At 38.5% G+C, this 27,518-nt stretch overlaps 1 protein-coding gene across 5 annotated transcripts in view; it reads left to right on the top strand.

Moving 5' to 3' along the window:
* ZNRF2 (zinc and ring finger 2) overlaps positions 1-27,518 on the top strand; it is a 396,032-nt gene that overhangs the window by 33,682 nt on the left and 334,832 nt on the right. For all 5 annotated transcript variants that reach the window (XM_059396647.1, XM_059396644.1, XM_059396648.1 and 2 more), the window contains exon 2: positions 21,444-21,539. In XM_059396647.1, coding sequence (XP_059252630.1) covers positions 21,444-21,539 — 96 coding nt within the window. The remainder of the gene's footprint in view (positions 1-21,443; positions 21,540-27,518) is intronic.

Below are 27,518 nucleotides of genomic sequence, written 5' to 3'. Positions count from 1 at the left end.
TTTGATTTTAGTCGTGATACTAAACTGTTAATGGGTGTTTCAACTTCACGATTACCTCATTTGTCATGGTGGCCACAAAAAAATGAGATTATTGACAATAAATATTTTTAGCCAAATACATTTAATATTTTAAAGCTCCAGTTGTCCAAAGAACATTTCTAAAAATCCAAAAAAGTTTCGTTAGGTGCATTTCACATTTGACTAAATACCTAAAAATAGTTACTTGGTAAAGAATGTAGTATTTGTGATAAACAGATTTATGTTAAATGTACACACTTGAGAATTGCTATATTAACGTTTATTGTTGATAAGGAATCTCTACAACATGAAAAACATTACTTCTAGTTGAAAACAATAGAAGAGTTAATTAAAAAGTTATATTTGGCTGTTTAGTTTTTTTTGTTTTAATTATTTTTGTCTGATTTCAAATTACAGTACGTTAGTATGTGGGGAAAGGTAGGCTTACATAAGTGTAAGGTTTACATAAGGATGACATGAATAGGCTATAAACCTGATTCTTTTTTTTAAAATATTTTATTTATTTATTTTACAGAGAGAGAGAGAGATCACAAGTAGACAGAGAGGCAGGCAGAGAGAGAGGGAAGCAGGCTCCCCGCTGAGCAGAGAGCCAGATGCGGGACTCGATCCCAGGACCCTGAGATCATGACCTGAGCCAAAGGCAGTGGCTTAACCCACTGAGCCACCCAGGCACCCTATAAACCTGATTCTTTTTTTTTTTTTTTTAAACAGTGGAAGGGAGTAGTTTTATTTTTATTTAATTTTTTATGTTTTTAAAGGTCTTATTTATTTGACAGAGATCAGAAGTCGGCAGAGCAGCAGGCAGAGAGAGAAGGGGAAGCAGGCTCCCCGCTGAGCAAAGAGCCTGATGTGGGTCTTGATCCCAGGACCCTGAGATCATGACCTGAGCCGAAGGCAGAGGCTTAACCCACTGAGCCACCCAGGTTCCCCTATAAACCTGATTCTTAAAACTTAAAAAATATAGATGTTTTGCGTTCTTGCCCTCATGTATTATCTGTGACCCAATGCTTTTTCTTTCAGTATTGCTTTGCATTTCCATTTAAAGTATTTTTCTTTTTTGGAGAGCACAGAACACACTGAGCAGGACATTGCAACTGTAGAAAAGAGGATATAACTTTTTGTTCTTTGCTCTGTCTTACTGTTTTCCCACCTGTATTATAACAGCTCTGTTTTAGCCAGTACATCAAGGCTCTTGTACTTTCTCTTGCTCTTTAAGCCTTACCAGGTGGGTCTTAACTTTTCTTTTGTTTCTGTGTTCTGAATAGCTATTCTTGGGGAGCCCTTTAAGTCTCTAATTCTATGCAAATGAATGGTATCAGTAAGATTTTAAGATTTAGTTGATCTGGATGAGTGATAAAAGATTGCCTCATTTAGAAACAAAGTACAGGGGCGCCTGGGTGGCTCAGTGGGTTAAGCCACTGCCTTCGGCTCGGGTCATGATCTCAGGGTCCTGGGATCGAGTCCCGCGTCGGGCTTTCTGCTCAGCGGGGAGCCTGCTTCCTTCTCTCTCTCTCTGCCTGCCTCTCCGTCTACTTGTGATTTCTCTCTGTCAAATAAATAAATAAAATCTTTAAAAAAAAAAAAAAAGAAAGAAAGTACACACGAAAAATTTTGACACTTTTGGGGAGGCTGGGTGGCTCAGGGGGTTAAGCCTCTGCATTCGGCTTGGGTCGTGATCTCAGGGTCCTGGGATCAAGCCCCACATTGGGCTCTCTGCTTGGCAGAGGAACCCCCCCCCACCCCCGCCTGACTGACTGTCAAATAAATAAATCTTTAAAAAAAATTGGATGTTTTTAGAAAAGATTTATTTACATAAGAGAATTGTGCTCATGCAAGTTGGGGGAGGGGCAGAGGGAGATGAAGAGAGAGAATCCTCAAGCAGATTCCCCACTGGGTGTAGAGCTCAGCACTGGGCTCTATCCCAGAACCCAGATCATGGCCTGATCTGAAACCAAGAGTCACATGCCCCTATAAAATTTTAACATTTTATTAAAAAGTAAATCCTTTAAGAATATAATGTATATACCATTTTCTGCTCTTTAGAAAATTGTTGTTGTTGTTGTTAATGAGAATTTATACTGTAATTATTTACCAGGAGAGTATGTGCCTCTCATTACATTGGCTTCTTTCTCATTTTCCCGAGACTATGAGTGAAACATTAAATCATTTAAATATGTTTTACCTGAAATGGCAGCAGAAAGGCGCAAGCTATTGTCCACCAAGTAATTAGTCTAGATTTATATTAAAAAATAACAAATCTCGGGCACCTGGGTGGTTCAGTGGGTTAAAGCCTCTGCTTTTGGCTCAGGTCATGATCCCAGAATTTTGGGATCAAGCCCTGCATGGGACTCTGCTCAGTAGGGAGCCTGCTTCCCCCTCTCTCTCTGCCTGCCTCCCCCTTTCTCTCTGCCTGCCTCTGCCTACTTGTGATCTCTGTCAAATAAGTAAATAAAATCTTTAAAAAAAAAATAACCAATCTTGTGGGCGGGGGGCGTTGGTTGAGTGTCTGACTCTCGATTTTAGCTCAGGTTGTGATCTCGTGGTCTGGGATTGAGCCACCTGTGGGCTCTGCTCTGTGCTCAGTGGAGAGTCGGCTTGGGATTCTCTTACCTTCTGCCCTGTCCTCCTGCTCTCCCACTCACTCACTCTCTAAAAATAAATAAATCTTTAAAAAATAACAAATCTTGGAATTTGTTTTCTCAGTTTTGTGATCCCCACCCCATTTTCTACTTTTTAGAGAATTAAATTTTATATAATCCGTTGTCTTTAATTCTGATAGCTGACCGCATAAGCCTTGGGGGTGGGGTAAGTGGGTGTGTATGCGCGTGCGCACCTGCCTGAGTTACAGGTTCGTATTTTGTAGGGGGCGGAGAGGAGGAGAAACATAGTGAGCCTTACTTCAGAAATACCATTAGCTACCTGTTCAGAGCTGCCATTGTTAGTTTGAGTAGTAAGAGAATTGTAGAAAGAGAAAAATCTCTACACGTTATCCCCAAATTTGGGCAAGAGGAAGGGTGTATTAGGAGGAGGATATAGTTACTCATGCAGTCAGTAAGTATCAGGTATGTGCTCTACTTTGGCATGATGCTGTGAAGTAAGTGGGTATCTTGATGTGAAACATAAAGATACGTTTAATTTTTTTGAAGATCTATTTTAAAATCATTCCCTAGTTTTTAAGTTTAATGTAGTATTTTGAATATTTCATACTTTTATTTGAAAGTTCTAAAGTCATATGGCATTGGTTTCATTAAGACTAGTTCTTGAACACATTTTAAGCCTAATGAAGTCTGGTTACTGCACAATAAGAGCAATAATTTTGTTCTCATTTACATTTTAAAGCGACTTAAGAACTTCAGTAAAATTGAGCTGAACCTTAGATAAATAGTTTCTGGAATAGCTAAAACATGGTGACAGCAAGAATAAATATGATAGGAACAATATGTAGATCTTACAGAACCAGAACCATAAAGGAAGCTGATGATAACAGGTATAAGCCATGTGGGCTTTGTACTCACATTGACACTGTTTCTAGAGCTCATTTTCCAACTTTGGTCATGTTCTGCAAGTCAGGGGACTTGGAAACGTATATTGAGAAGTCACCTATTTTAGGACATTAAGGTTATTGAGAATTTTAGCTGTGGCATATGTAGATTTATCATAATATTTTGCTCTAAGCCAGCAAGTGTGAGTAGTTACTAACTGTAATGGATAGAGTTCATTGTAATAATTATTCTGAAATCTGAGTTTACTACGCTTTTTTCTCTTCATTTGACTTACGTGTTTATCTAGGGCCATTGCAAAACGTATATAGTTCTATGTTACATGTGACTGCATAGGCTAGTGGGCGTTATATAGCTAAACTTGTCTTGGATAAAAAGCTGTGGCTTAGGGGCGCCTAGGTGGCTCAGTGGGTTAAAGCCTCTGCCTTCAGCTTAGGTCATGATCCCAGGGTCCTGTGATTGAGCCCCAATCCAGCTCTCTGCTCAGCAGGGAGCCTGCTTCCCCCCTCTCTATCTGCCTCTCTGCCTACTTGTGATCTCTGTCTGTCAGAAAAATAAATCAATCAATCTTAATTTTCTAAAAAAAAAAAAAAAAAAAAAAAGGCTGTGGCTCAGGTGCATTTCTCCATCTAGTGTGTGGATTCCTAGAGCGGATACCATTACTCCATCCTCTGCCTCACATTCCCCACTCCAACAGAGAAAATTCCAGAGCAGAGGCTGTTGTCCTATATAAGCGTAAACAAATAGACTCTGACGAACGTTGAAGTTCAGGCTCTGTTCCAGAAGTGCTTTACATACTGCGGTGGTCTGACTGTTTGTGTTCCTTCCAAATACCTCTTTTGAAAACCTGATGTCCAAAGGTAATGGTATCAGAAAATGGGCCCTTTGGGAGGCAGGTCATGAGGGGAGGACCCTGAGGAATGGGACTGGTGCCCTTATACAAGAGGCTCTGCAGAGCTCCCCAGCCTTCTTGTCCTGTAAGCTCACAGTGAGAATTCTGTGATGAGGAGGGCCTCACCCAGTGGTTGTGGCACCCTCATCTCCAGAACTGTCAGAAATGGATTTTTCTTGTTTATAAGCTACCTAGTCTCTGGTATTTATTTGGTCATAAAATTGGCTGAGACACACATGGAATCAAGTCCCTTAAATTGCCCCCAAGAGTGTAGAGATTGAATTACCGTTGGCGCCGTGGCCTCCTCCCCCTTACCTGATAGTGATGAAAACTGCTTACCTCCCTTGGTCTGTGTTTTGGTCATTCTGTACTCTGCTTTACTACCTTCCCATCCTGTGGGGATGTTTTGCCATTTGAGGTTCATTGATGACAGGAGATACTCAGTATGTTGAATTTTACAAGACTCATTTGTACTAGTTAAATCACTGACCTCTAGGTCCTTACATTATTATTGGCATACTCTCTCATATTATAAATTACAAAGATACCCCCATTTATATCACCACATGGGATTTATTTAGTTTTCCTTGGCAGCTGACCTGCCCTATAGGACCATAGTTGAAGTTTACCTGGCCACCATTCTGTTCCCCTTTCCTAGCTGTTGAGAATGAGCAATCACATTATGTCCTGTTTATTAGCATTCTTCTGTAAGATGAGTTAACTTCTTAATTCATTGAAACAGATTGAAACAAAGTATTTGTTTTCACAGAGACATACCCATGTTGCTGAACATCTTTATTTTCTCATAAAGCTGTGAATTACTGTATCAGAATTATTTTCTGTATATAATACAGGGTTTACGCAAATTACAGTGACGGACACTTGTTCTCTGTCAGTTTTGGCCTACCATTAAGAGCTTTCATAGTTATTGATCAGCTATGAGGAATGTATGTGTTTAAAATAATCTTAACAATAAAAAAGCAAAAAATATAGAATGAGAAATAAAGCTAATGGGCTATTTTTGGAAGTGGAGTTGGGGAGACAAAAGATGGAAAGCTGGTTGATAGGCTCTATAAAATAATAAAAAGAAAATGGGAAAGGGTAAAATAATAAGTAGGAAACAAAAGCCAAAAAGTGGGCATCTTTGCAGTGTTTTTTTTTTTTTTTAAGATTGTGAATATGTCAAAGACATGAATATTTATGCATGATGTGCTTGTATTTTACGTGGCTGCAAAAATTTTTCCAATTGGGTAGAGGAAAGTTACTGCATCTCCAGTACTTCTCTCTCACAGTTTCTGAATAGTTTCCCAAATATGTGAAATACATTTATTTGTTAAGATATCCAGGATTGGTCCCAGTATGGATTTTGATTTGCTTGTGGTTCCTAGTGTATATTCTTAACCCTAGGCATTTATTTTATAGAATTTTGCCACTGTTCACAAGGAATATCACTGCTCTTTGAAAAAAACAAGGTCAAAATAGATCCCCTGTAATGGTCTTGTGGTTCTAACATTTTTACTTATAAGGGATTATAAGTTGTTGGTTTAATCGGTTAGCTTATGAGAGAGGTCTGGTAGATGAGTGGCCTGTAGAGTGTAATGAAGAGAGACCTAGTTCTGGCTGTACTGTTGTTTTGTTCTATGGCGTTTGGCAAACAATTTCACTTGACTGGGTTTCCTTATCTGTAAAAGATGAGAGTAGATGTTTATTCCCTTAGGGTCCTAAATAGTGTGTGAATAACTCCAGTGAACTTAGAGAAGTAGCTCTTTTTAAATAACGTTGAGGGTGCTGTTCGGTGCACTTACCGTAAAGCATAGATAAACGTCCAATTCTGTAAGTATATTATCAAAAGAGGGAAAACAAGTTACACCCTCCTCCCCCGTTTTAAACCACAAAGAGACCTTTAGGGCAATATTTTAAAAACTCTTACAGTACATTTTATGAATCATTTTAGTGTGCTGATATTTAACATAAAAAATTAACACTTCTGGGGACGCCTGTGTGGCTCAGTGGGTTAAGTGTCTGCCTTCAGCTCAGGTCATGATCTCAGGGTCCTGGGATTGAGCCCCACATTGGGCTCCCTGCTCAGCAGGGAGCCTGCTTCCCCCATCTCTCTCTGCCTGCCTCTCTGCCTACTTCTGATCTGTATCTCTCTGTCAAATAAATAAATAAAATCTTTAAAAAAAAATCACACTTCTGGGGCAGCTGCGTGGCTTAGTGGGTTAATGGTCTGCCTTCCTCTCAGTTCTTAATTCCCGGGTCCTGGGAGCAAGCCCTGTGCCTGGCTCCCTGCTCAGTGAGGAGTCTGCTTTTCCCTCTCCCTCTCAATTAAATAAAATCTTTAAAAAAAAAAAAAAAATATATATATATATTAAAAAGAATGAAGTGATAAGAATTGCCACAAATAGGTAATAGTAGAAAATAATGACTTTCCTTAATATAAAGTATGATCTTGATACAAACTGAACTTTTCAGGAATGTTTATTATGCAAGTTGATGTATACTGATGTTTATTTTGTAGGTTCATCAAGGATTGTTTTTGATGATTTATAGAATCCAGTATTTCAATAATTTAATCTGGCAAATGCGCTTGATGAGCAAGGTTAAAACTTACTCTGTATTGTGTTGTGGGAACATTTCCTATCCTGCTCTTTTTATTTTGTTAGAGATGTTTTTGTCCTTTTTAAGCAACTGTGATTATTGAACAATGCAGGCTTAATTTAAGTGTTTAGTTTTGGCTTCTTGAGCACCTTTTTTTTATGTAGCAGAAATTTTACTTACTAGACAGACATGATAGTTAGAAAATAGGCAACCTTTAGCTCATCTTGCTGGTGGTTAAGTTAGTTGGCTTCCTTTTCTGAGGACATTTTTCCTAACAGGATGATCCTATATTTGCCAAACTCTGAGCAGGTCCTGCTGGCAAATATCTTTCAGTTTATACTCCAGACCTTTTTTGTATGTCATATATTATATATACTATAAAACTTACAGAAGTTGATTTATTTAACTTTTTATTGGCATGGTTTTACCTGTTTTTATTGGCATGTTGAGAATAATTTTACCTTTAAACTGAATTTTTTAAAAAAAAATTGCTCTTCATTTCCTGTAAGCAATGGTTAGGACTCTCTTAGTTGCAGTTAGCATTCCCTAATCTGCTTTTAATCACACAATTCTTCCCTCTGTAGAACCGAGACCAAATACACAGTTCATTCATGCATGCATTTAGGTATTGATTGAGTCAGCTGTAGGTCTAGCTAGATGCTCAGGTAGGGTGGTTGAATAGAATACTTAGAAGAATATACAGTTTCTACCCCACAGATGTTAATCCAGTTGGGGAGATAAAATCTACATTGAAGAGTTCTTGTAGATGATATATATCAAATGACTGTTACCAGTAAACAGAATGTAGTAGAACATAGAAGGATGTTTTGTTTTGAGTTCTCTTAAAAGGTTTCATTGAAATGGTGAGACTTGATCTGGGCTTAAACAGGAGCAGGTTGTTAATAAAGTAAGAGAAAAGCAAGGCATACGGGCTTAAAAGCAAGGGCATAAAGGTGTGGGTGGGTATATTCTGTTGGATGAAAGATTACATTGATGATGCCAAATTTGTATTAGGGTAATAGCAATTAGGTGAAAAGACCAGTGTAGGAGAAAACTATGTGTGCCCCGGTGCCCAGTAATGTAAAGGATGATAAAGAGACAGGAGTCTCTTCAGTAATGTAAAAGATTATAATGTAAAAGATTGTAATGTAATGTAACGTAACATGTAAGAATGTAATGCAAAAGATGATAGAGGTGTCTCTTTGACCACAGTAAAAACCTTGATAGCTTAGGAATTGGAAGAGCAGAGTTCTGTTGCTTTTGATTTTTTTGCACTTAGGTTGCTGTTTTCTCTATGTGAGCAGTTTCAACCAAGAGAGTCTGTGGATTCCTTTGCTTTAATATTCTTTAATTCCATTACTGAAGATAAGTAGTGGCAGCCACTGGTTCGTATTACTTGGGGAGTTTGGTGTGCCGATGGAGAGGACCTGCTGTAAATATCTCTTAAACACATTCCTCCGTTACTGTTTCGTTCCATTGTCCTAATCAGTACATGTACCTAAGTTTTAAGGTTCTTGGTCATTTAAATTATCTAATTGAGATTTTAGTCAATTAAATTCTATTAGTCAATTAAATTATCTAATTGAGATCAGAAGGAATAGAGCTTTAAGGAAAAGTGTAGAGGAATAGTTTTAATTTTGGAAAACCTTAGAGTACCAGCTTTGAGTTGAGAGCATTGGTAATCAGTGGGGATGATAGTAGGTTGATAGCATCTGGGGGAGGGCTTTAAGTGCCATCCCCGGGGGTCACATAGTTTATATGTGGTAGAACTGGGTTTGCACCCAGGTCTTTTGGACTTCAAAGTCTGTATTTTCACTAGACTATTCAAGCTAATTAGGAAGATAGACACAAGTAATTGTAGTGCCGTGTACTACATTGTAGTATTAGAAGTATCATCAAAGCATAGAAGAAATACAGAGGGAGGGAATGATTAAATCAGCTTTGAGATGGAGCATTGAGAGATTCCTGGAGAAGGATGATACCTGAACAGGGCTTTGATAGCAATCTAGGAGCTGTGTAGGGTAAAAGGGAATAATAGCATTTGTGTTTCAGTACCTCTGCACTTTGCTTTAAAGGACCAGGGTTATCTGGCTTATTTCTACTGTCTATTCTCTTCCATCAGTCTCCCTTGTCCTTTATTTTTTTTTTAAGATTTTATTTATTAGAGCACACACACATGTGAACATGACCCTGGGATCATGATCCAAGTCAAAGGCAGGTGCTTGACCAGCTGAGCCACCCAGGGGCCCCTCCCTTGTTCTTCTTATGTACAAACGTGATCATGACATTCTCATCCCAGATGTGGGTAGTAATATCATTTTCACATTGCTGACATTTCTATTAATTATATACCATACCATAGCAATAATTCCTACAGTTTTTCTTCAATTAAATGAAATAATATTTTGTGTAGTGTAGTACTGTGTGTGTGTGTATAAGCATAAAACACCACAGCTTGTCCATTCCTGAATTCTTTATTAATCTCTTGGTTGGGTCTTCGAATATTTGAGGATATACATTTGAGTCCCAGTCTTTTTTCCCTTCTAAGTGTTCTGAAGACACCTTACCACACACCCCCCACCCCCCAGCATGGACAGAGATGTGTCTAAAGTAATACCTGTGTATTCTGTGGATAATTTTGAGACCAGTAAGATTTCTGCCACCCTTGCCCCCACTCTTTTTTTTTTTTTTTTCCTTTTACTGTCTTTGATAATTTTGATTTGTTGTTTCGATTCTGTTCTCTTGTTTGGGAAAAGCAATAAGCCTTTGTTTTCCGTAATTTATCTTTTTTTCTGATTGCCGCCATTTCTGTTTTGTTATATAACTCTCTGCTTTCTGTGTCAGTGATGTTGTCACTAGCTATTTCTATTTCTCTCCAGGTCTTCTGTGGTCTTTATTTTTACTTTTTAAATTTTTATTTATTTTTTGTCAGAGAGGGTGAGCACAGGCAGACAGAGTGGCAAGCAGAGGCAGAGGGAGAAGCAGGCTTCCTGCTGAGCACCGAGCCCAATGTGGGACTCGATCCCAGGACGTTGGGATCATGACCTGAGCGGAAGGCAGCCGCCTAACCGAGCCACCCAGGCATCCCGTTTTTTAATTTCTTTTACAGGTTTATTGTCATATTTATTTGCTGAACTATTAAGCTGTTTCTGGAGTTCTCTGATTCGTCTCAGTCATCTCCCTTTTAGTGTTTTGTCTGTATGGTGGATTCATACAGTGCATAGGTCCCATACTGAAATCTTTTATTATTATTCATCAAAGAATGGAGTGACTTCTAGTTGAAACTGTTGTCAAGGGAGGAACACTGGGAAAATAGCAGAGAAAGTCATCTAAGGGAGGCAGCAACTTCAGTCAGGATATGTTCTCACAGAATACTTTTTTACTAGGCTGATGTGTCCTGAGCTCTGAAGACATTTCTTCCTTTAAAATAGTTTTTTAATTAAAATTTAAGTAAGTAAAATTTTGGGGCGCCTGGGTGGCTCAGTGGGTTAAAGCCTCTGCCTTAAGCTCAGGTCCCGATCTCAGGGTCCTGGGATCTGAGCTGCAGTCTCTCTGCCTCTCTGCCTACTTGTGATCGCTCTGTCAAATAAATTAAATCTTCAAAAAAAAATTTAGTAAAATTTAAATAAATTAAATCAAAGTAATAATATGTATATATTTTGAAAAAAGTACTTCCAGTGTTGTTGTTTTTTTTAAAGGATTTTATTTATTTATTTGACAGAGATCATAAGTAGGCAGAGGGGCAGGCAGAAAGAGGAGGGGAACCAGGCTCCCTGCTGAGCAGAGAGCCCAGTGTGGGGCTCTATCCCAGGACCCTGGATTATGATCTGAGTTGAAGGCAGAGGCTTTAATCCACTGAGCCACCCAGGCACCCCAGTACCTAGAGTTTTATAATAAATATCATTATTCTCTTGCCTCAACTCTCCCCAACTCCTAGTTTTTATTTTCTTGAGACAACTGTTTTCAGCACTCGTAGCTGTTGCTTATTACATTTACTTCCATATTTATAAGTAATGTGCTTATATTCTTTTTAATTTTTAATTTTTTAATTTTTTTTATTTTATTTTTTTTTAAAGATTTTATTTATTTATTTGACAGACAGAGATCACAAGCAGGCAGAGAGGCAGGCAGAGAGAGAGAGAGAGGAGGAAGCAGGCTCGCTGCTGAGCAGAGAGCCCGATGCGGGACTCGATCCCAGGACCCTGGGATCATGACCTGAGCCGAAGGCAGAGGCTTAACCCTCTGAGCCACCCAGGCGCCCTCTTTTTAATTTTTTAAATGTTAACTATTAACTGTTTATTATGAAAGATGAGGTTTTACATATATCACCTGTCTTCATTTTTATCCTTCTACCTTTTGAACGTCTTTTTTAAATGATGATCTTGATACTCATTGTTTATGACTGTGGATTACATTTTCTGTTGTGTATTTGTCTTGTAGTTTAAAATTGCCTCCATCTGTTCGCTTATTTGATTTTCTAAGTTCCTATCAGTTCTTCCCAACCTTGAAAAAGAATTATAAAACTGTCTGAACACAACACTGTTTTCCACTGACAACACATCAAGAAACCTTATCTGTTTACTCCCTACCATTTTCTACCCTCTTCCTCTTCTCCTTGGGTCCTCTAGTCCCCTCTTCCAGTCTGGGCCAGATACCTTCTAGACCTGTCATACATTATCCAAGGATTTTTCTCCACGTCTCCTCTGAGAGAGCTTATTTCCTTTATTTTGGTGTCTTTCTCTTTGTTTTTTTTCTTCTTTTCTTTTTGCTCCTTTGTTTCAGTGGACCTTGTGTTCCAGAAACTTCTGGAGGGTGCAGAGGAAGGAAAGTTTTTGATACTTTGCCTATACTTCAATAAAATGTGTGTGACTATGTAATAGTTTGGGTATATAGTCTGAGTGAAATAATTTTCAGAATCTTAAAGTTACTGCTTCATTTGTCTCCTTTCAGGTGTTGCTATTTAGAAGACTAATGCCATTCTAATTCTGGAAAGCCGCTAACTAGACTCTGCAAAAATATTAGTATCATGATAGGCAAAAAAATTTAAAAGTCTGGGAAACTGTTCTAGGTACTTTTCATCTTTTTTCTTTCTGGAAGTTTTTAGACTTTATTCTTACTCCTAATGCTCTGTTATGTCACAGTACCATACCTTGGTATGGCTATTTCTTTTCCTTTGTGTATGGGTACATTCTTTCAGTTCACATAGTCATGAATTTCAGTTTGGGAAATTAGGTGTTTGGTAGTTTCTCCCCCTTTTTTTTCAAGTTTGTTTCTAGTTGGTTGGATGTTAGACCACCTGGATCGATCTTCTGACTTTATTATTCTCCTGTTTGATTTTTAATTCTACTTTTTGAGAGGTTAAAAAAAGATGTGCAGAGTGATGGTTGAAGACTTAGGCTCTGAAGTCTGAAGCCCAGTTTGATTTCTGGCTTTGCCAGTTTCTAGCTGTGTGAAGTTACTTAATACTCTTTCTGTTTTTCATGTGTAGATTGGGTTTATATTAGTACCTCACTCAAGGATGTGGGAATAAACGAGTTCATTCACCCAAAGTGCTTAGAAAATTTCCTGGTAGATACTAAATGTTCATTGTTACTATCATTTGGCATCATTAGTACCTCAAGTTAATATTCCAGCTGTTTGAATTGTTAGTTAAGAGTTCTTAATTTCATTAAAAGTTCGAGGCGCTTTTGTTTGCTGCTCTGTTCTTACAGTCTCTTGTTTTGTGGGTGCAGTTATCATCTTGACTTAGTGGGACAAATGAGGAAATTTGGGAAAAACCTCCAAGATACAAAATGGACCCCAAAACTAAATACCTGATAAAACACATCAAATGAAATATGCAGAAACAAAAATAAATTGAAATCTTAGAAGATTTTTGGGGTTCAGCAGTGCTAAGGTTTTTTTGTTTCCTGTGTTGGTAGTTTTATCATATTTACTCTTTTATGAATGTTTTGGTGTATGTCTTGTATGTTAGAGGCTTTTTCTAAATTTCCTCTTAATGAGGTTCTAGTTATATTTGGTGGAAGTATATGTAAGTATTGTGTACTCGGTGAAGCACATCAGGAAGCACAGACGTCTGCTTGTCCTTTTGTAGGTGATACTAAGTTTGAACTTTTAAGGTGAGGTCAGATAGCTTCTCCATTTTGAGAGTACCTTTTTATCCGTGTTAATTAAGTGATCTTGGGTTGATATTTTCAGAATGTAATTATTTATATATACTTTGGCATCCTTTTAAGATGTAAGATACTGTGATCAGTTATGTCATTAACCATTTTGATTCTCAGATCTAAATCTGACCAGGAGAAGCCCTTTCAAGCTGGCTTCTTTGCCTTTTTATGTGTTAATATCAGTTTTTGAGCACTTCCTTAGTCTGGCATGACAAGATATTCTAGGTTCACCTTGTACTTTCCCTGTCCTAGACCTAGAACTCAGATTTTTCTCCAAGGAGCTCTTGTTTCTCTTCATGGAGGAATGATAGTAAGAAACCCAAAATCTGGGGGTTGAGTCTGCTTTTTGCTATGGAGGTATCATTGCTTCTGGGTCCCTGTGTATGTGTACACATACATATGTATGCATGTGTGTACCTGCACATGCATAGGCATGTGTATTTGTATCTGGTATATAGTTACATTCATTTGTGTCCATTTATATTTAATTTTAGTAGGGGTTTCCCCCTAATTCTTGTTTTATTTTTGGATATGTATTAAGTAACATTGTGCAAAAGTCAAAAACTATATTAAAAGGTACATTTGAATACCTTTTTCCTATTTTTAACCACGTTTTAACTACCTACAAACAATATGTATATAAACCTTAATTTGAAGTTTATCTTTTCTTGTTTTTCTATTTGTAGATACATACATGCACATGTATTAGTTAACTCTTCTTTGTTGCACAGTAGTTTGCCTAACATTGCATTTTTTTTCACATTGCTTTTTTCACTTAAGCTAGCTTTGATATCTCTCCATCAGTACATAGAAACCTTCCTCATTTCCTTTTCATAACTGCAGAGTGTTCTGTTGTGTAGATGCCTAATGGTTTCTGCATTATGCGTCTTCACTATGTTTACAGAATTGTGCTATTCCAAAGAGTGCTATAACTTACTGTGTATACATGTGTTTTAATTAAAACATAAATTTATTATTTCTTGAGGTTCTATGAGTAGGATTGAATTAGTTGTTGGAGCTCTCTCTTGGCGAGTCTCTCAAGCAGTTGCAGATGAAGTTGGGGCTAGAGTCATCTGAAAGTTGAAAGTAACGCAACATCCAAGGTAGCTCCCCCATTATACCTGGCAACTGATGCTGGTTGTCAGCTCAGGGCTCACCTCAGGCTCTAGCTGACATTCCAGCTGAAATGCCTATTTGTGACCTATTTGGCAGGAACTTCCTAGAACATGTCAGTTGGTTCTGAAAGGGAGTATCCCCAAAGTGAGCATTCCAAAAGGTCAAGTGGGAGCTGCAAAGCTTTTAAGATTTATCTCAGAAATCCCAGAACATTACTTCTGTACTCTTGATCAACCAGAGCATTTATGCTGGCTCAGATATAAGGAGAGAAGAATTAGTCTTCTCTTAATGTGAGAAACAGGGTGCATGAAATTGAAAGCAGCTGTGTTTGGAGATTGTATACGTAGTCTGCCTTCTAGCAATCACAGTTCACATCCCTTCCATATGTGAGATGTATGCACTTCTTTCCCCCACTTACACGGTCTCATCCCAGTGTGGCATCAGTTTGATTCCAGAATCTTGTTATTGGAGTCAGGACCAGATATGAATAGATAAAGATTCTTGGGGGCAGTTCCTTTAGTACAGTTCCCTGAAAACAGTTGCCCTTGATCTGAAGACCTTTATTGAGATCTTTATTTCTCATTATGGTTTTGAGTTACTATCTGGTGTTTTGGTGTGTCCCCCCTCCCCCCCAATTTCCTCTAGGATGGCTCCAGTGATGAACTTCTCAGCTTCTGTTTATCTGGGAACTTTACTGTTTCTCCCTTACCTTTGAAGGCGTTTTGCTGGGTATAGGATTCTTTTTTTTTTTTTTTTAAAGGTTTTATTTATTTATTTGACAGAGAGGAATCACAAGTAGATGGAGAGGCAGGCAGAGAGAGAGAGAGAGAGAGGAGGAAGCAGGCTCCCTGCTGAGCAGAGAGCCCGATGTGGGACTCGATCCCAGGACCCTGAGATCATGACCTGAGCCGAAGGCAGCGGCTTAACCCACTGAGCCACCCAGGCGCCCCTGGGTATAGGATTCTTAATTGACAGAGCTGTTGCTGTTTTTTTTCTTTGAGCCCTTTAAATACATCAGCTCAACTCACTGCCTTCTAGACTCCAAAGTTTCTCATGAGAAATCTGCTTAAAATGTTAGGATCCAAAAAAAAAAAAAGTTAGGATCCCTTAATGTGATGATCACCTTTGTTTTGCTGTTTTCAAAATTCCCTCTTTGTTTTTTGGAAGTTTGAATATAATATATCCTGGCATGGCTGCCGTTGAGTTCATCTTACGTCAAGGTTGTTGAGCTTTTTAGATGTTTATATTCATGTCTTTAATCAAATTTGGCAAGTTTTCAGCCATTATTTCTTCATATATTCTCTCCGCCTATGTCTCTCTTACTGGGACTCCCACAATTCATATCTTGCTCTACTTGCCGGTGTCCCATGGGTCCCTTAGGCTCTGGTCACTTTTACATCTTTTTTTCTCTCTGTTCCTCAGACAAGATAATTTCTATTGTCCTATCTTAAAGTACATGGATTATTTCTTCCTGCTCAAATGAGTCTTTGAATTGCTCTAGTGAGTTTTTCATTTAAGTTACTACATTTTTCACGTCCAGAATTTTTTCATGGTTTCTATTTAGGTTTTCTATTTATTGATATTTCCATTTTGTTCATATTTTGATCATATTTTCTTGACCTTATCTACATCTTCTTTTGTTTTTTGAGTATCTTTAAGCTAGACATTTAAAAATCTTTGGCTAAACATATTAACATCTGCCTTCAGAGCTTTTTTACGGACAGTTTTTTGTTTCTTTTTTCCTTTAAAGGACATACTTTTGGGGCACCTGGGTGGCTCAGTCATTAAGCATCTACCTTTGGCTCAGGTCATGATCTCAGGGTCCTGGGTTCAAGCGCCACTTTGGGCTCCCTGTTCAGTGGGAAGCCTGTTTCTCCCTCTTCCATTCCCCCTGCTTGTGTTTCCTCTTTTGCTATGTCTCTGTCAAATAAATAAAATCTTAAAAAATAATAATAATAATAAGGCCATGCTTTACGGGTTTTTTGTATGGTTAAGGTTTTTGTTTTGTTTTGTTCTTTGCTGAAAACTGGTTATTCTAATCTAATATGTTAATTCTGGAAATCAGATTTTCCCGCTTCCCTGTGTCTTGCTGCTTTTTATTCTTGTATTTTGGGAGGTATCGTAGGCTGTCTCTGAGGAGGATCATCAGCCTGAGGTTAAAATTTAAGGTCTTCTCCAAGACTTGCCCTGGGCATACACAGTCTTTATGATTTCTCCTGTATGTGTAGTTGTTTTTTAAACTCCTAGTCTTTAATGCTGGGCTCCCAGAGGGAGGAAAAGTGAGAAATAAAGGGAGGGGGAAGGGCATAGGCCCTTTAAAGCCCCTTGAAGTTTCTTCAGCTTGAGTGGGGGAAGGGCATATCATGGGGAAGGTCTAAGAGCAATGACTACTACCCTTCTCTGTGTCTGTACCTCTTGGATGGGAAGCAGCGATCAGAGTGCAAGGTCCCAGTATTCAGAGGACAGTCATCTGTGGCCACCCTGGTTCCTGCAAGCTCTGTGTAAGCTGCTCCGAGAACAAGTACCTTGCCATGTGACCAGGGGTGGGGTGTGGTAGGAAAGGTGACTGTTAACTTTGCTCAGAGCTGAAATTAACCACAGTTGTACTGTCCTGGTCTTCGTCCTGGAAGTTGCAAGCCTTTCAGTAAACTCCAGAGTTCCAGAAGAGTTCCCTGAGACAGACTCCACCAGCACAATTATTCAGGTGGGGAGGCCAGTTCTGCCAGTGCTTCCTGCTCTGCTATCTCCTCAGAATCTTCTGTCTGTGCATGTGTTTTTTGTGTTTTGGGGACATACCTTCAGGGTGAGAAGCTAGAAATGGGATTGCTAGATGAGAAGATAAATACATATATAATCAAGTTAGATATTGCCAGATTGCCCTCCTTAGAGCTTGTAAAATTTTGCGTTCCTACTGATAAGGGAGCAAGAGGCTGGCTGAGGACAAAGCAAAAGCTGGCACCCTGCACCCCCTCTCTACCCGCTCCCCTCGGTAATGTGTGTGACATTTCTCAGGCACCCCCGACTGCCATAAGTGAGAAATAGTTAACTTGCAGACTGCCATAAGTGAGAAATAGTTAACTTGCAGAAATCACAATCCTACAAGACAGGAGTGAGTCTCCCTTGGTTTACAAATGTCCTAGAGATCTACAAACAAAGCAGTTACCTTATCAATAGCACAATTTCCAGAGGCAAATAACTCAGTTCCTTAAGCCCTAAATAAAGTTAAATTTCTTCTAAACCCAAATCTCACTAACAAAGACACTTAATAGCAGAAATGTGAATGGCTTGCCAAGCAGCAAGGCCTCCAGTATCCTGGTGGCACCTTATAGGCCCTCTTAGCATATGACAGCTTTGTTGAAACCTCCCTTCCCCTCACCTTCCCCCAACCTCAAGGTAAGTAACCTGCCATCTCTCACAACCCGTGGCACCCCTCTTCCTGCCCACTGGTCCTGTCCCCGTGCTTTAATAAACCACCATTTTGCACCGAAGATGTCTCAAGAATTCTTTCTTGGTCATTGGCTCCGGACCTCAGCCCACCAAACCTCACCTAGGTTCTAGAACTTCATCACTACTAGCAGTGTATGAAAGTACTTGTTTCCTCTCAGCTTCACCAACAGTATGTTGTCAAGGTTTTGAGTTTTTGCCAATCTGGGGTAAATAGTGATTTCTTAATGTAGAGATAAAGCCTAAGGAGAGAAAGCAGTAGTACAGTAACTAACCTGGATTTCTAGTTAAACATTGTGAATTAAACACGTGTTTCTCTTCCTAAGACCCACTAAAATGGGGATAAAGAAAAAGAACTTGGGGTGCCTCGGTGGCTCAGTGGGTTAAGCCTCTGCCTTCAGCTCAGGTTATGATCTCAGGGCCCTGGGATCCAGCCCTGCCTTGGGCTCTGCTCAGCGGGGAGCCTGCTTTCCCTCCTTTATCTCTGCCTGCCTCTCTGCCTACTTGTGGGTGAGCTCTCTCTGTGAAATAAATAAAATCTTAAAAAAAACCAACCAAACAAAAACTTACGAGAAAGGTGCTTCTTCTATTCTGATAATGTGCAGTGTTTGTTTAAAGTTCAGTTGAATATCCTTTTGGTGAAATACTGGTTTAGAACTTCTGCCCGTTTTTCTAACTGGTGTTTGATTTTCCACAGTTTTAAAGAATTCTTTGTGTATCAAGGATATTGTCCTTCTGGGATGTTGTAAATATTTTTTGTCTTTTTGGATTTGTTTCTGGTGTGTTCTGTTTTAAACATGCAAATTTTTTTCTTCTGTTGCATTATGTTTATGAGGGAAGCGCTAAAAAGCTGATGGGAAGCTTTATGTTTAAGGCTGGGGCTTATCCACGGACAAGGTTCTTGATATTCTATTCTGTGGGTCATTATTTATTTATTTATTTTTTAAAAAGATTTTATTTATTTATTTGACAGAGAGAAATCACAAGTAGGCAGAGAGAGAGAGGGAGAGAGGGAAGCAGGCTCCCTGCTAAGCAGAGAGCCCGATTCGGGACTCGATCCCAAGACCCTGAGATCATGACCTGAGCCGAAGGCAGTGGCTTAACCCACTGAGCCACCCAGGTGCCCTCATTTTTTATTTAAAAGGAGTCTACCAATTTCTTGGTGAAGGAAGTTGGCAGATGGGCCCTTTTCTGTACATGGATCTTTTATCCCTGTGTTTTCTTCTCTTCCTTCTCTTGCTGTGCCTGGGGTCCTCAAATCTCTATTTTAGGTCTTGTATTCTATAGTTAGCTTTCATTCTACTGCTGTAGTTGGGGAACTGTAGTTTTTTGTAGTTGCTATGTGTCATGCATTGAGAATCCAGGGATTCCCCCCCCCCCCCCAGTCTTGGAATCAATCTAGATGTTAACCTCATGCCTCACCATTGTCTTGGGAAGTCATTCAGAGGTGTAGATTTTTTTTTTTTTTAAGATTTTATTTATTCATTTGACAGGCAGAGATCACAAGTAGGCAGAGAAGCTGACAGAGAGAGGAGGAAGCAGGCTCCCTGCTGAGCAGCCCGAATGGGGGTGTGTGTGGGAGGGGTGAGGGGTTGGGGGGGTGGTGTCACGATCCCAGGATCTTGGGATCTTGACCCGGGCTGAAGGCAGAAGTTTTACCACTGAGCCACCCAGGCACCCCAAAGGTGTAGATTTTTGAATCCTTTGAGAATTAGGTAGTGAGATTTGACTGACTTCCACGGGCACTTGGGATGTCTGTTTTCTCAGTCCTCATAGTTTCTCTTTTCTCATCTGTGGTCTCAGGTTCTTTTCTTAATTTCTTTATTCTCATTTCAGTGGATTTTAGATGGGAGAAGAAAGAAACATACTAATTTATTCTACTTAACTAGAAATCCAGGTGGTTGTTTGCCCATAGCATTCTCTCTCCTTTGGCTCTATTTTCTGAGCAGTTGGATCCTCACAGTACTTCACAGTATTGTGCTTTGATAACTTAAGAGTTCATATGCCTATACTCTGATGATTCTGATCAATAGTTAGAAAATTGGTTTCCTCTTTCCCTCTTTGATGTCCTTTTTAACTTAAAGGGAAGATTTTCTTTTTTCAATTGAAAGCAGAAGATTGTTGGTTGGTCTTTGAAATATGAATGCTACTTGAGAGAGTCTTTTGACTTAAATTTCCTTATATTGGTATAGTTTGGGGATTATAGCTATTTTGTAGTTTCATCTTAAATGAATGTCCTTTCCTCTTTCTTCTGTTTATTTTGGTGGTTTTCAAGAAGGGGAAGTAACCATACCTTTATTCTTTATTTTAAAATGCATTTACTACAATGTCAAAAGCAGTGTTCAAATCATACATTTCATTTAGGACTTTGAATTCCTGGATTAAGTACCCATGCCAAGAACTTTTCCTGGTTTGTATAAAAAGTTTTGCATGAAGTGTATGATTCTAGTGTGGCACATTTGGTCACAGTGAGTTTCAAGTCACAATGAACAGAGGAGAGTGCCTCCAAGAACACACATGTGCTACAAGTATAGAGCTGTTAGATTCTGCGGCAGCAGCAGGGACTGGTTTCTTTCACTACCCTTCTTACTAGCTCTTGTCTCTCAAGGTACTACTTCTCCTGTCTGCACATCTGTTTCAAGGTCTCCATGCAAGCCAGTAGTTTCAGTTCTCATTTAAGTTACGCTTACATGAGCCGCTGGTCTCTCTCAAACCTACATGTGCTCTTTCTGCCTCAGCTCTTTACAGCTGACAAGTGTTCTCTCTTGCTGTTTCTTGTCATATTTCCCAGAACAAGAGATTGACCCAGACCATCTTTTTGTGTGCCACTTGCGGTTTGTTGTTCTAGCCAAACGATAAATTGGCTATCTTGAATCAGGTGTCCAGCGTTGTTCATCTGCTTCAAGATGTCAGAGAGGGAGCAGTAGGTCAGCAGGGCCGTGGTAAGGAACCAGAGATGGGACGTTGACCCTTGGTAGGTGAGGGAGTAGGAAAGACCTGAATACATAGGGTATTCTCTCCTTCAATATCCAGTTTGTTTTTAATAGACTACTTCAGGCAAATACTTAGTGAGGAACAAATGTTGTAAGAAACTAATATTTAAGTGTCAGAGTTGACTGGGAAATCTTTCCTATTTGATCTATTTTCAGTTTGCACTGTGAATATAGTAGCATAGTGTCAGAAAGATGACTGTACTAGACGACAGAAGTCTTGGATTCTAGACCTGGTTTTTGCCAATATTGACTTTCTTCATCAGAATTATTTTTAAAAGGTCAATGGAGTAGAATAGTTTTAAGGTACTGTGTAGATGTAAAAACGTGACTCAGATTGTGCCCTACTAAGCTGGGAAAGGTAATTTTCACAAAATTAAAAGTTCAGGTTAATGTAAAAAATTAGGAACAAGAATGATTGGACCCATATGTTAGGAAAAGATATGGGAGTTTTGTAGTGAGCCTAATTCTTTTCATCTGTACTTGTTTCATTTGAAATGGGATGGTCTTTGTTAATTGATTGAAGTCAGTTGTTAATAGTTACAAACTTTTTCCAACCTAACTTGAAATCAAGTAGTGTATCACTGTAAGTATAATATTGAAATTTGAAATGTTTTTTGCCTTTGATGCTTTTTAAGAAATAGAATTGGATATTTGGAATAATTAAGTTAAATGTGTTTCTTTTACTTTTTAGGATTTAAGTGCCCCGTATGTTCAAAATTTGTACCTTCAGATGAAATGGATTTGCATCTTGTGATGTGTTTAACAAAGCCAAGAATAACCTATAATGGTAAGTCTGGTGCTTTAAAATGCTATTTTAAATTAGAATTACCTTAGATTTTACGAATTTTATGTTTCAGGTAAAATTTAAAAGGCAAGGAACCCTGGAGGTAACTGGTTTTTTAGTTAGGTCTGATGCTTTGGCTTTACCATTCTTTCCCGACCACGATATCCAGACATTTAAAATCCTAGGCAAGATTTCTCAGTGTAGCCTTGGTACATTTTGAAATAGACTTAAAAAAAAAAAAAAACCCACACAGTTCATGCCTGGCTTTTTTCAAAAATTCTTAAATAGACAAATTTCAAAAGCCTACAAGAAATTTCATGGATTTTTCAAATGTAGTATTTGATTTGAAATAGAATGAGTAGGAAGAACACCAGTAAACAGTGAACCCAATTGAAAGGTTGACTTCTTTCAGCAAATGTCTTCTTTTCTTTAAAGATTTTATTTGTTTGTTTATTTGAGAGTATATGATTTGGGGGAGGGGCAGAGACCCTAGAGAGAGACAGGCAGACAGTCTGCTGAGTGCAAGGTCCACACCAGGAGATCATGACTCCAGCAAAATCAAGAGCTGTCACTTAAACCGCCGAGCCACCCAGGCACCCTTCAGTAAATGTCTTATGAGAACCTGTGGAGTATGAGGTGTAGTGTTAGGAGGTTGGGATACAGCAGTGCATAAAACAGATGGATCCTACCCCTGAGCATCAGCCAGAAGTTAACCAGTTTAGCCCACTTAAGAATTTGAGATTAAAAAAAAAAAAAAAATTGAGATTTCTCCCCAGATTACAAAAATGCTGGGGTGGGAGGTAGACATTAATATTGACATAAACATGTTACCCTGTTTAGCTCTTGCAGACTGATTTAGGAATCTCTTTCTAATAGAGCAGTGCTTCAGCCATACCACTATAGTATTGACAATAGAACTCTTTCCCCCCACCCTTTATTTTCCAATGAATAAGTAAAAGAAGATTATAGCAGTTCCTTTGAATACTAAATGCACCTGTTGATTATATCCAAACCTTCTTTCATTGTGAAATTGAATTGATTACTTTGCATAATATAATTGAAATTCAGTTACTTAAAAAATAAACATTCTCAGGCTCAAAATTTGAGATAAAAGTGATGGGGCTTGTTTCTCATTTGTACTCCATTGTCTTATCATTACCCTCCATAATTATGTTTATTGCAAGCGTTTTAAAAATAAAAATCCTTAAATGTTAAGAGTCTAGCAGTGAATTTTGAAAGCACAAATGTTAATTCCTTGAACAGTGTTTGCACATAACCTTAGTATTCTGTACATTTCCTTTTTGTGAAAGATATATATATATATTTATACATATATAAAAATCATATATGCTACATATATGTATATGCTACAATCTTTGTGAATGTCGATATTTGGCAGTTTTTAATCTCCTTAAGTGGACTCAAGCCAAGAGTTTTTTTTTGTTTGTTTGTTTTTTAAGATTTTACTTATTCATTTGACAGAGGTCACAAGTAGGCAGAGAGAGAGGGAGAAGCAGGCTCCCTGCAGAGCAGAGAGCTGTATGTGGGGCTCGATCCCAGGACCTTGAGATGATGACCTGAGCCAAAGGCAGAGGCTTTATTTAACCCACCAAGCCACCCAGGCCCCTTAAGTCAGGAGTTTATTTTTTACTAGCTCCTGTATTTGGTGTCTTGAAGATACCTCCAAGAATCAGTACGTAACCTTTTGCTTGGGTATAGTGTTGTTGAAAAGGAACCCACAGGCCCAAAATGGTGTCACTTAGGTCAAGGCACCAAGCCAGTAAACCAAGACTTCAATACCTAACCTCACTGCAACCCCCACCCCCCCACCCCATTGTAGTCTTTAGTCAACATGAGAATTTCCTGGTCAGCACTAAGAAATGTGATGCCTCCAGTTCACCTGAGAAGGATGACCTTGACTAAAAACAGTGGATATTTTGCAAATAATTTTTCTTTTTTTCCACCTCCTCTCTACCTTTAAAAACCTTTCCTTTCTTGTAGCCCTTTCAAGCTCCCCTCTACGTGCTAGACAGAATGCTGCCTAATTCATGAATTGATTAATAAAGCCAGTTAGATCTTCAAAATTTACTCAGTTGAATTTTTGTTATTGAAAACTGTAAGCCAAGAGTTTAGGTTTTAAATACTTAATAGTCTTCAAATTCAGACATTAGTAAACTTAATGGGAAAAGCAAATAAAGGTACAGATATTTTTAAGAATGACTACCTACTTTATGGTAGGTAGATCTGAAACTTTTTAATTTGTTAAATATATTTTAGCTATCTATAAACGTTTGAAAAAAAGCAGCCAAAAACAGTTTCTTCATAAAAATGGGACAGTGGCCAGCAGTGGTAAAAGAAAAAGTTGTTTGGATTGGCTGTTTGAGGTTCGAGAGTGGTGGCTGATGGGCAGTATGCCTTCCCATTACGGTCTGCAGGAATTCTTATACCAGGCTGTTTTGAGGGCAGAACCCTGTAGGGAAGGAGAAAAAAAATGATCCGGTCTACCCTTCTGAGTTGTTGGCAGAGACCTCTAATAAAAGAGATTAATAAGAGAAAAACAAAAGTTTAGCAGTGCTTAAGACTTGTATACATGGGAGATATCATCGGAGAAGGGAGTAAATCTCTGAGATGATTTGGAATGTGGGTTTAATGCTATCTTTAGCTAAAGATCAAGAAAATGAGGGTGGGGTTGGGAGCCTCTAGTTATGGGACCTTACAGGGAAAATCAAGGTAAATAAAGTTTGTTATGCATATTTAAGTCTGGGTGTCTTCTCCACTGATAAGATAGATTCTCTTGTAATAGTCTTCTTATGACAGTTTTACAAATGGAGATTTCCTTTATAAATGCAAATTTCCCTTACAAAAGGATAATGTTTACCCTTTTTAGAGCTTCTCTTCTGTTTTTCAATCTCTTGAAAATAATCCTATACCAAAGAGGTTTATTTTGAGATAGCAGATTCTGTTACCCTTCAGTCTCCCAAATCTCATCTATCACAGGTGATAAAATTGGGCTCTAAACGGGTAAGGTAGTCATCTAGGATCACTACAAAGTTGAGAGTAAGTTGAGTCAGAAAAATCTCGTGTCAGTCACATGGTTTTCTAACTTCCAGTTTGAATTCCTAAAAATTGATTCTAAAGAAAGATGTGCATCAGAGAGGTAGGGTGTGTAAATTGTGTTGATACTTAAATGAGAATTTTTTTTAGCATGGTGTTTATTCTACCTTTTACAGCCTTTCCTAAACTAGCTAGAACTGAAATTTTGAAAAGTATTTGTTAAATGTATACTAATTTAACTATAAATATTCAGATCAAGAAGATTGATTTGTTGAGCTTATTTTTCAGACTGAATATATTTATAGTCAAACTCTACAATAGCATGAATTTCAGAAATTGAAACATAAAATTGGTGATTCAGAGTTGCAGATTTATACTCAAGAGACGTTACTTTTAAGTGTTTGGTTTCCAGACTAGCTCACAATGATTTTGGTTTTTTGTTTGTTTTCTTTAACCTGTAATAATATATACAAGTACTCAAGTCTTGGTAACTGAAGAAGAAAATTGGCTGGGTAGAAGCTCTCAGGGTTAAGGCAGCTGGCTCGACAGAGGTTCAGGTAGGAGGCCCAAGGCAGTCTGGCAGGGAATGATTCAGAATGATGTCAGTGCTTACCTAGTGCAGGTGGTGTTTTTGGCAGAATGTAAAAAATTCAGAGTGCCACCTTGAGTGTTAATCTGTATCGACTGCCCTTAAGTCAGGGACTGCCTGTTGCATGATCACTGAGTATGCTCTGGCAGTTAAGAAAGAACTAGTGAGACTTTTTTACAATGCAACTTGCTTGGTAAGTTTATTTATTGTAGGCAGGAAGAGCTACACTTTTCTGCATGCAGCGGGTGGGTATATGCTTAGTGTTGAAGGCGGGGGGTGGGGGGGGGGTGGGCGGTACATGAAGGGAATATTAGATCATAAATGTTTTCTTCGAATTTCTACTCGTAAAACTACTTTCACAAGATTTCTCTCGTGCTTATCATTCAGCTTGATATTAACTATGGGTGACATACAGGCAGTCATGAGACCCTGTAAGAATGTAGCAACCAGTCCGTATTTGATCCTTATCGGAACTATGCAGGCTATAGATCCACCTTCTGGGCTAAAGGTGAACATTTTTGTCCTTCTGTAGGTCATCAATGACTATTTCATATACTTTCCCCCTTTTCTGTGTGCTTGATTGTTTAGTTTATGGACCTAATAATTCACTGGTAGTCTGTGAACTTAATATAAATTTTATGGGCATAGAGTCTATTCATTTCTTTGTTCCTCATTTTCTGGTTTCAGAACCAAAACCAAAAGATGAATACTGTTAGCAAGTTCTTAGTTTTGATTTTATTGGTCTTTAAAGTTCACTAGATCATAGCATGTTTTGTGTCCTATAAAGTTCAGTTTTATTTTAGTTTACAGGAGTGTAAATGAAGGTAGTAAGGTTCGTATTTAAGAAATCTTTGCTTTTGGGGTGCCTGGGTGGCTCAGTTGGTTAGGCGGCTGCCTTCGGCTCGGGTCATGATTCCAGGGTCCTGGGATCGAGCCCCACATCAGGCTCCCTGCTCAGCAGAGAGCCTGCTTCTCTCTCTCCCCCTCTCCCTGCTGCTCTGCTTACTTGTGCTCTCTCTCTAGCTCTCTGTCAAAATAAACAAATAAAATATTTTTTTTTAAAAATCTTCGCTTTAGTGGAAATTGGTACTTAATGCATGTGCATGTGTACCTGCAGGACATGTAACTGAAGGCTGGCTTTTCTCGAGAGTTTATTACAAACTTATCAGTGAATCAAAGCAGAGCTTTTCACAATCATCAGGAATAAACCTGAGTGCCGACAGGGTAAGATGTGACTATTACCGTAAACAAATTTGAAGAAAGATTGAGTCCCTTGGAAGGGAACTCTTTTTGTAATGAAAGTGAGGAAGAAGGTTCCCGCCTTCTGTGCAGTCCGCCAGAGAATGTAAAGCAACAGACTCAAGTGTTGAAGATCCTTATGCACCAGGCACACAGACCTGGATTCCAGTGTGGATCAGTAGCCGTCCAGTGGCATTTTAAGTTGTAAACTTGCTCTCTGCCTTATGTACTGCATTTTCTTGGTTTTAAGACCCCCTCCGCATGTTTAATCTTTATGAATTCAGAATATTTCTGAAAATGACATACCTGTTTTATTTGTGGTTAAAAAAAATTTGTCAGCCATAAAGCAGGGTTTTAAGTAAGGGGGTGGTTATCATTGTCTGAGTTTGTATAAACTTTGGCTTTTGTGGAGTTTCGATTATGTGATTTGACATACCTGTTCATATTTTGCATTGATAGTTATTGGGGTTTTGTTTTAACTTAAATGTGGATTCCTAATAGCTTTAAATTACTTTGTAAAGATCACATTATGGGACAGCATTGAGGTAAAGTTAATTTTTTTGTCCCATAAATTGTCATGCAATACAGTGAAACTGAAGGCAATAGAAAGTATCAGACCCTTTATACTGGAACATAGAAATTTTAGAATAGATGACATCCTAGAAGAGGTTGACAAAACAAAAGCACAACCGTTCTAAAACCAACATGGGTTTCCTTTAGAAAAATGCAGTCACTGTCTATTAAAGATGAACCTGTATGAAAAATTAAAAATACACAAGGAGTGAGAACAGATGTGATTATAATTACTACCCCTAAGAACTTTAGATTTATTTTCAAATCATTGTAGTGATAAAAGAATGAATAAGGAATAAGGTTAAAAAAAAAGACACATCACATAGTGAAATTAAACCGTTTAGACTTAAGTCATTGAAATTAAATAGCAACAAATAGATTGAACAGCCAATTAGAGCTCTGGGGAGAATTAGTGAGGTATAAGATGGGTCTGAGAAAATTAAGCAGAGTATAACAGCGGTGGAGAGAGGAGCCTGGGATGAGAGCATCTACCATATGTAAAATCTCAGAAAAAGAGATGGGGTTGA

Source organism: Mustela nigripes, chromosome 4 (genome assembly GCF_022355385.1).
Source record: "Mustela nigripes isolate SB6536 chromosome 4, MUSNIG.SB6536, whole genome shotgun sequence".
Taxonomy (NCBI): Eukaryota; Metazoa; Chordata; class Mammalia; order Carnivora; family Mustelidae; genus Mustela; species Mustela nigripes.
Note: the sequence above shows the minus strand (reverse complement) of the source record. Positions and strands in the feature narration are given on the sequence as shown.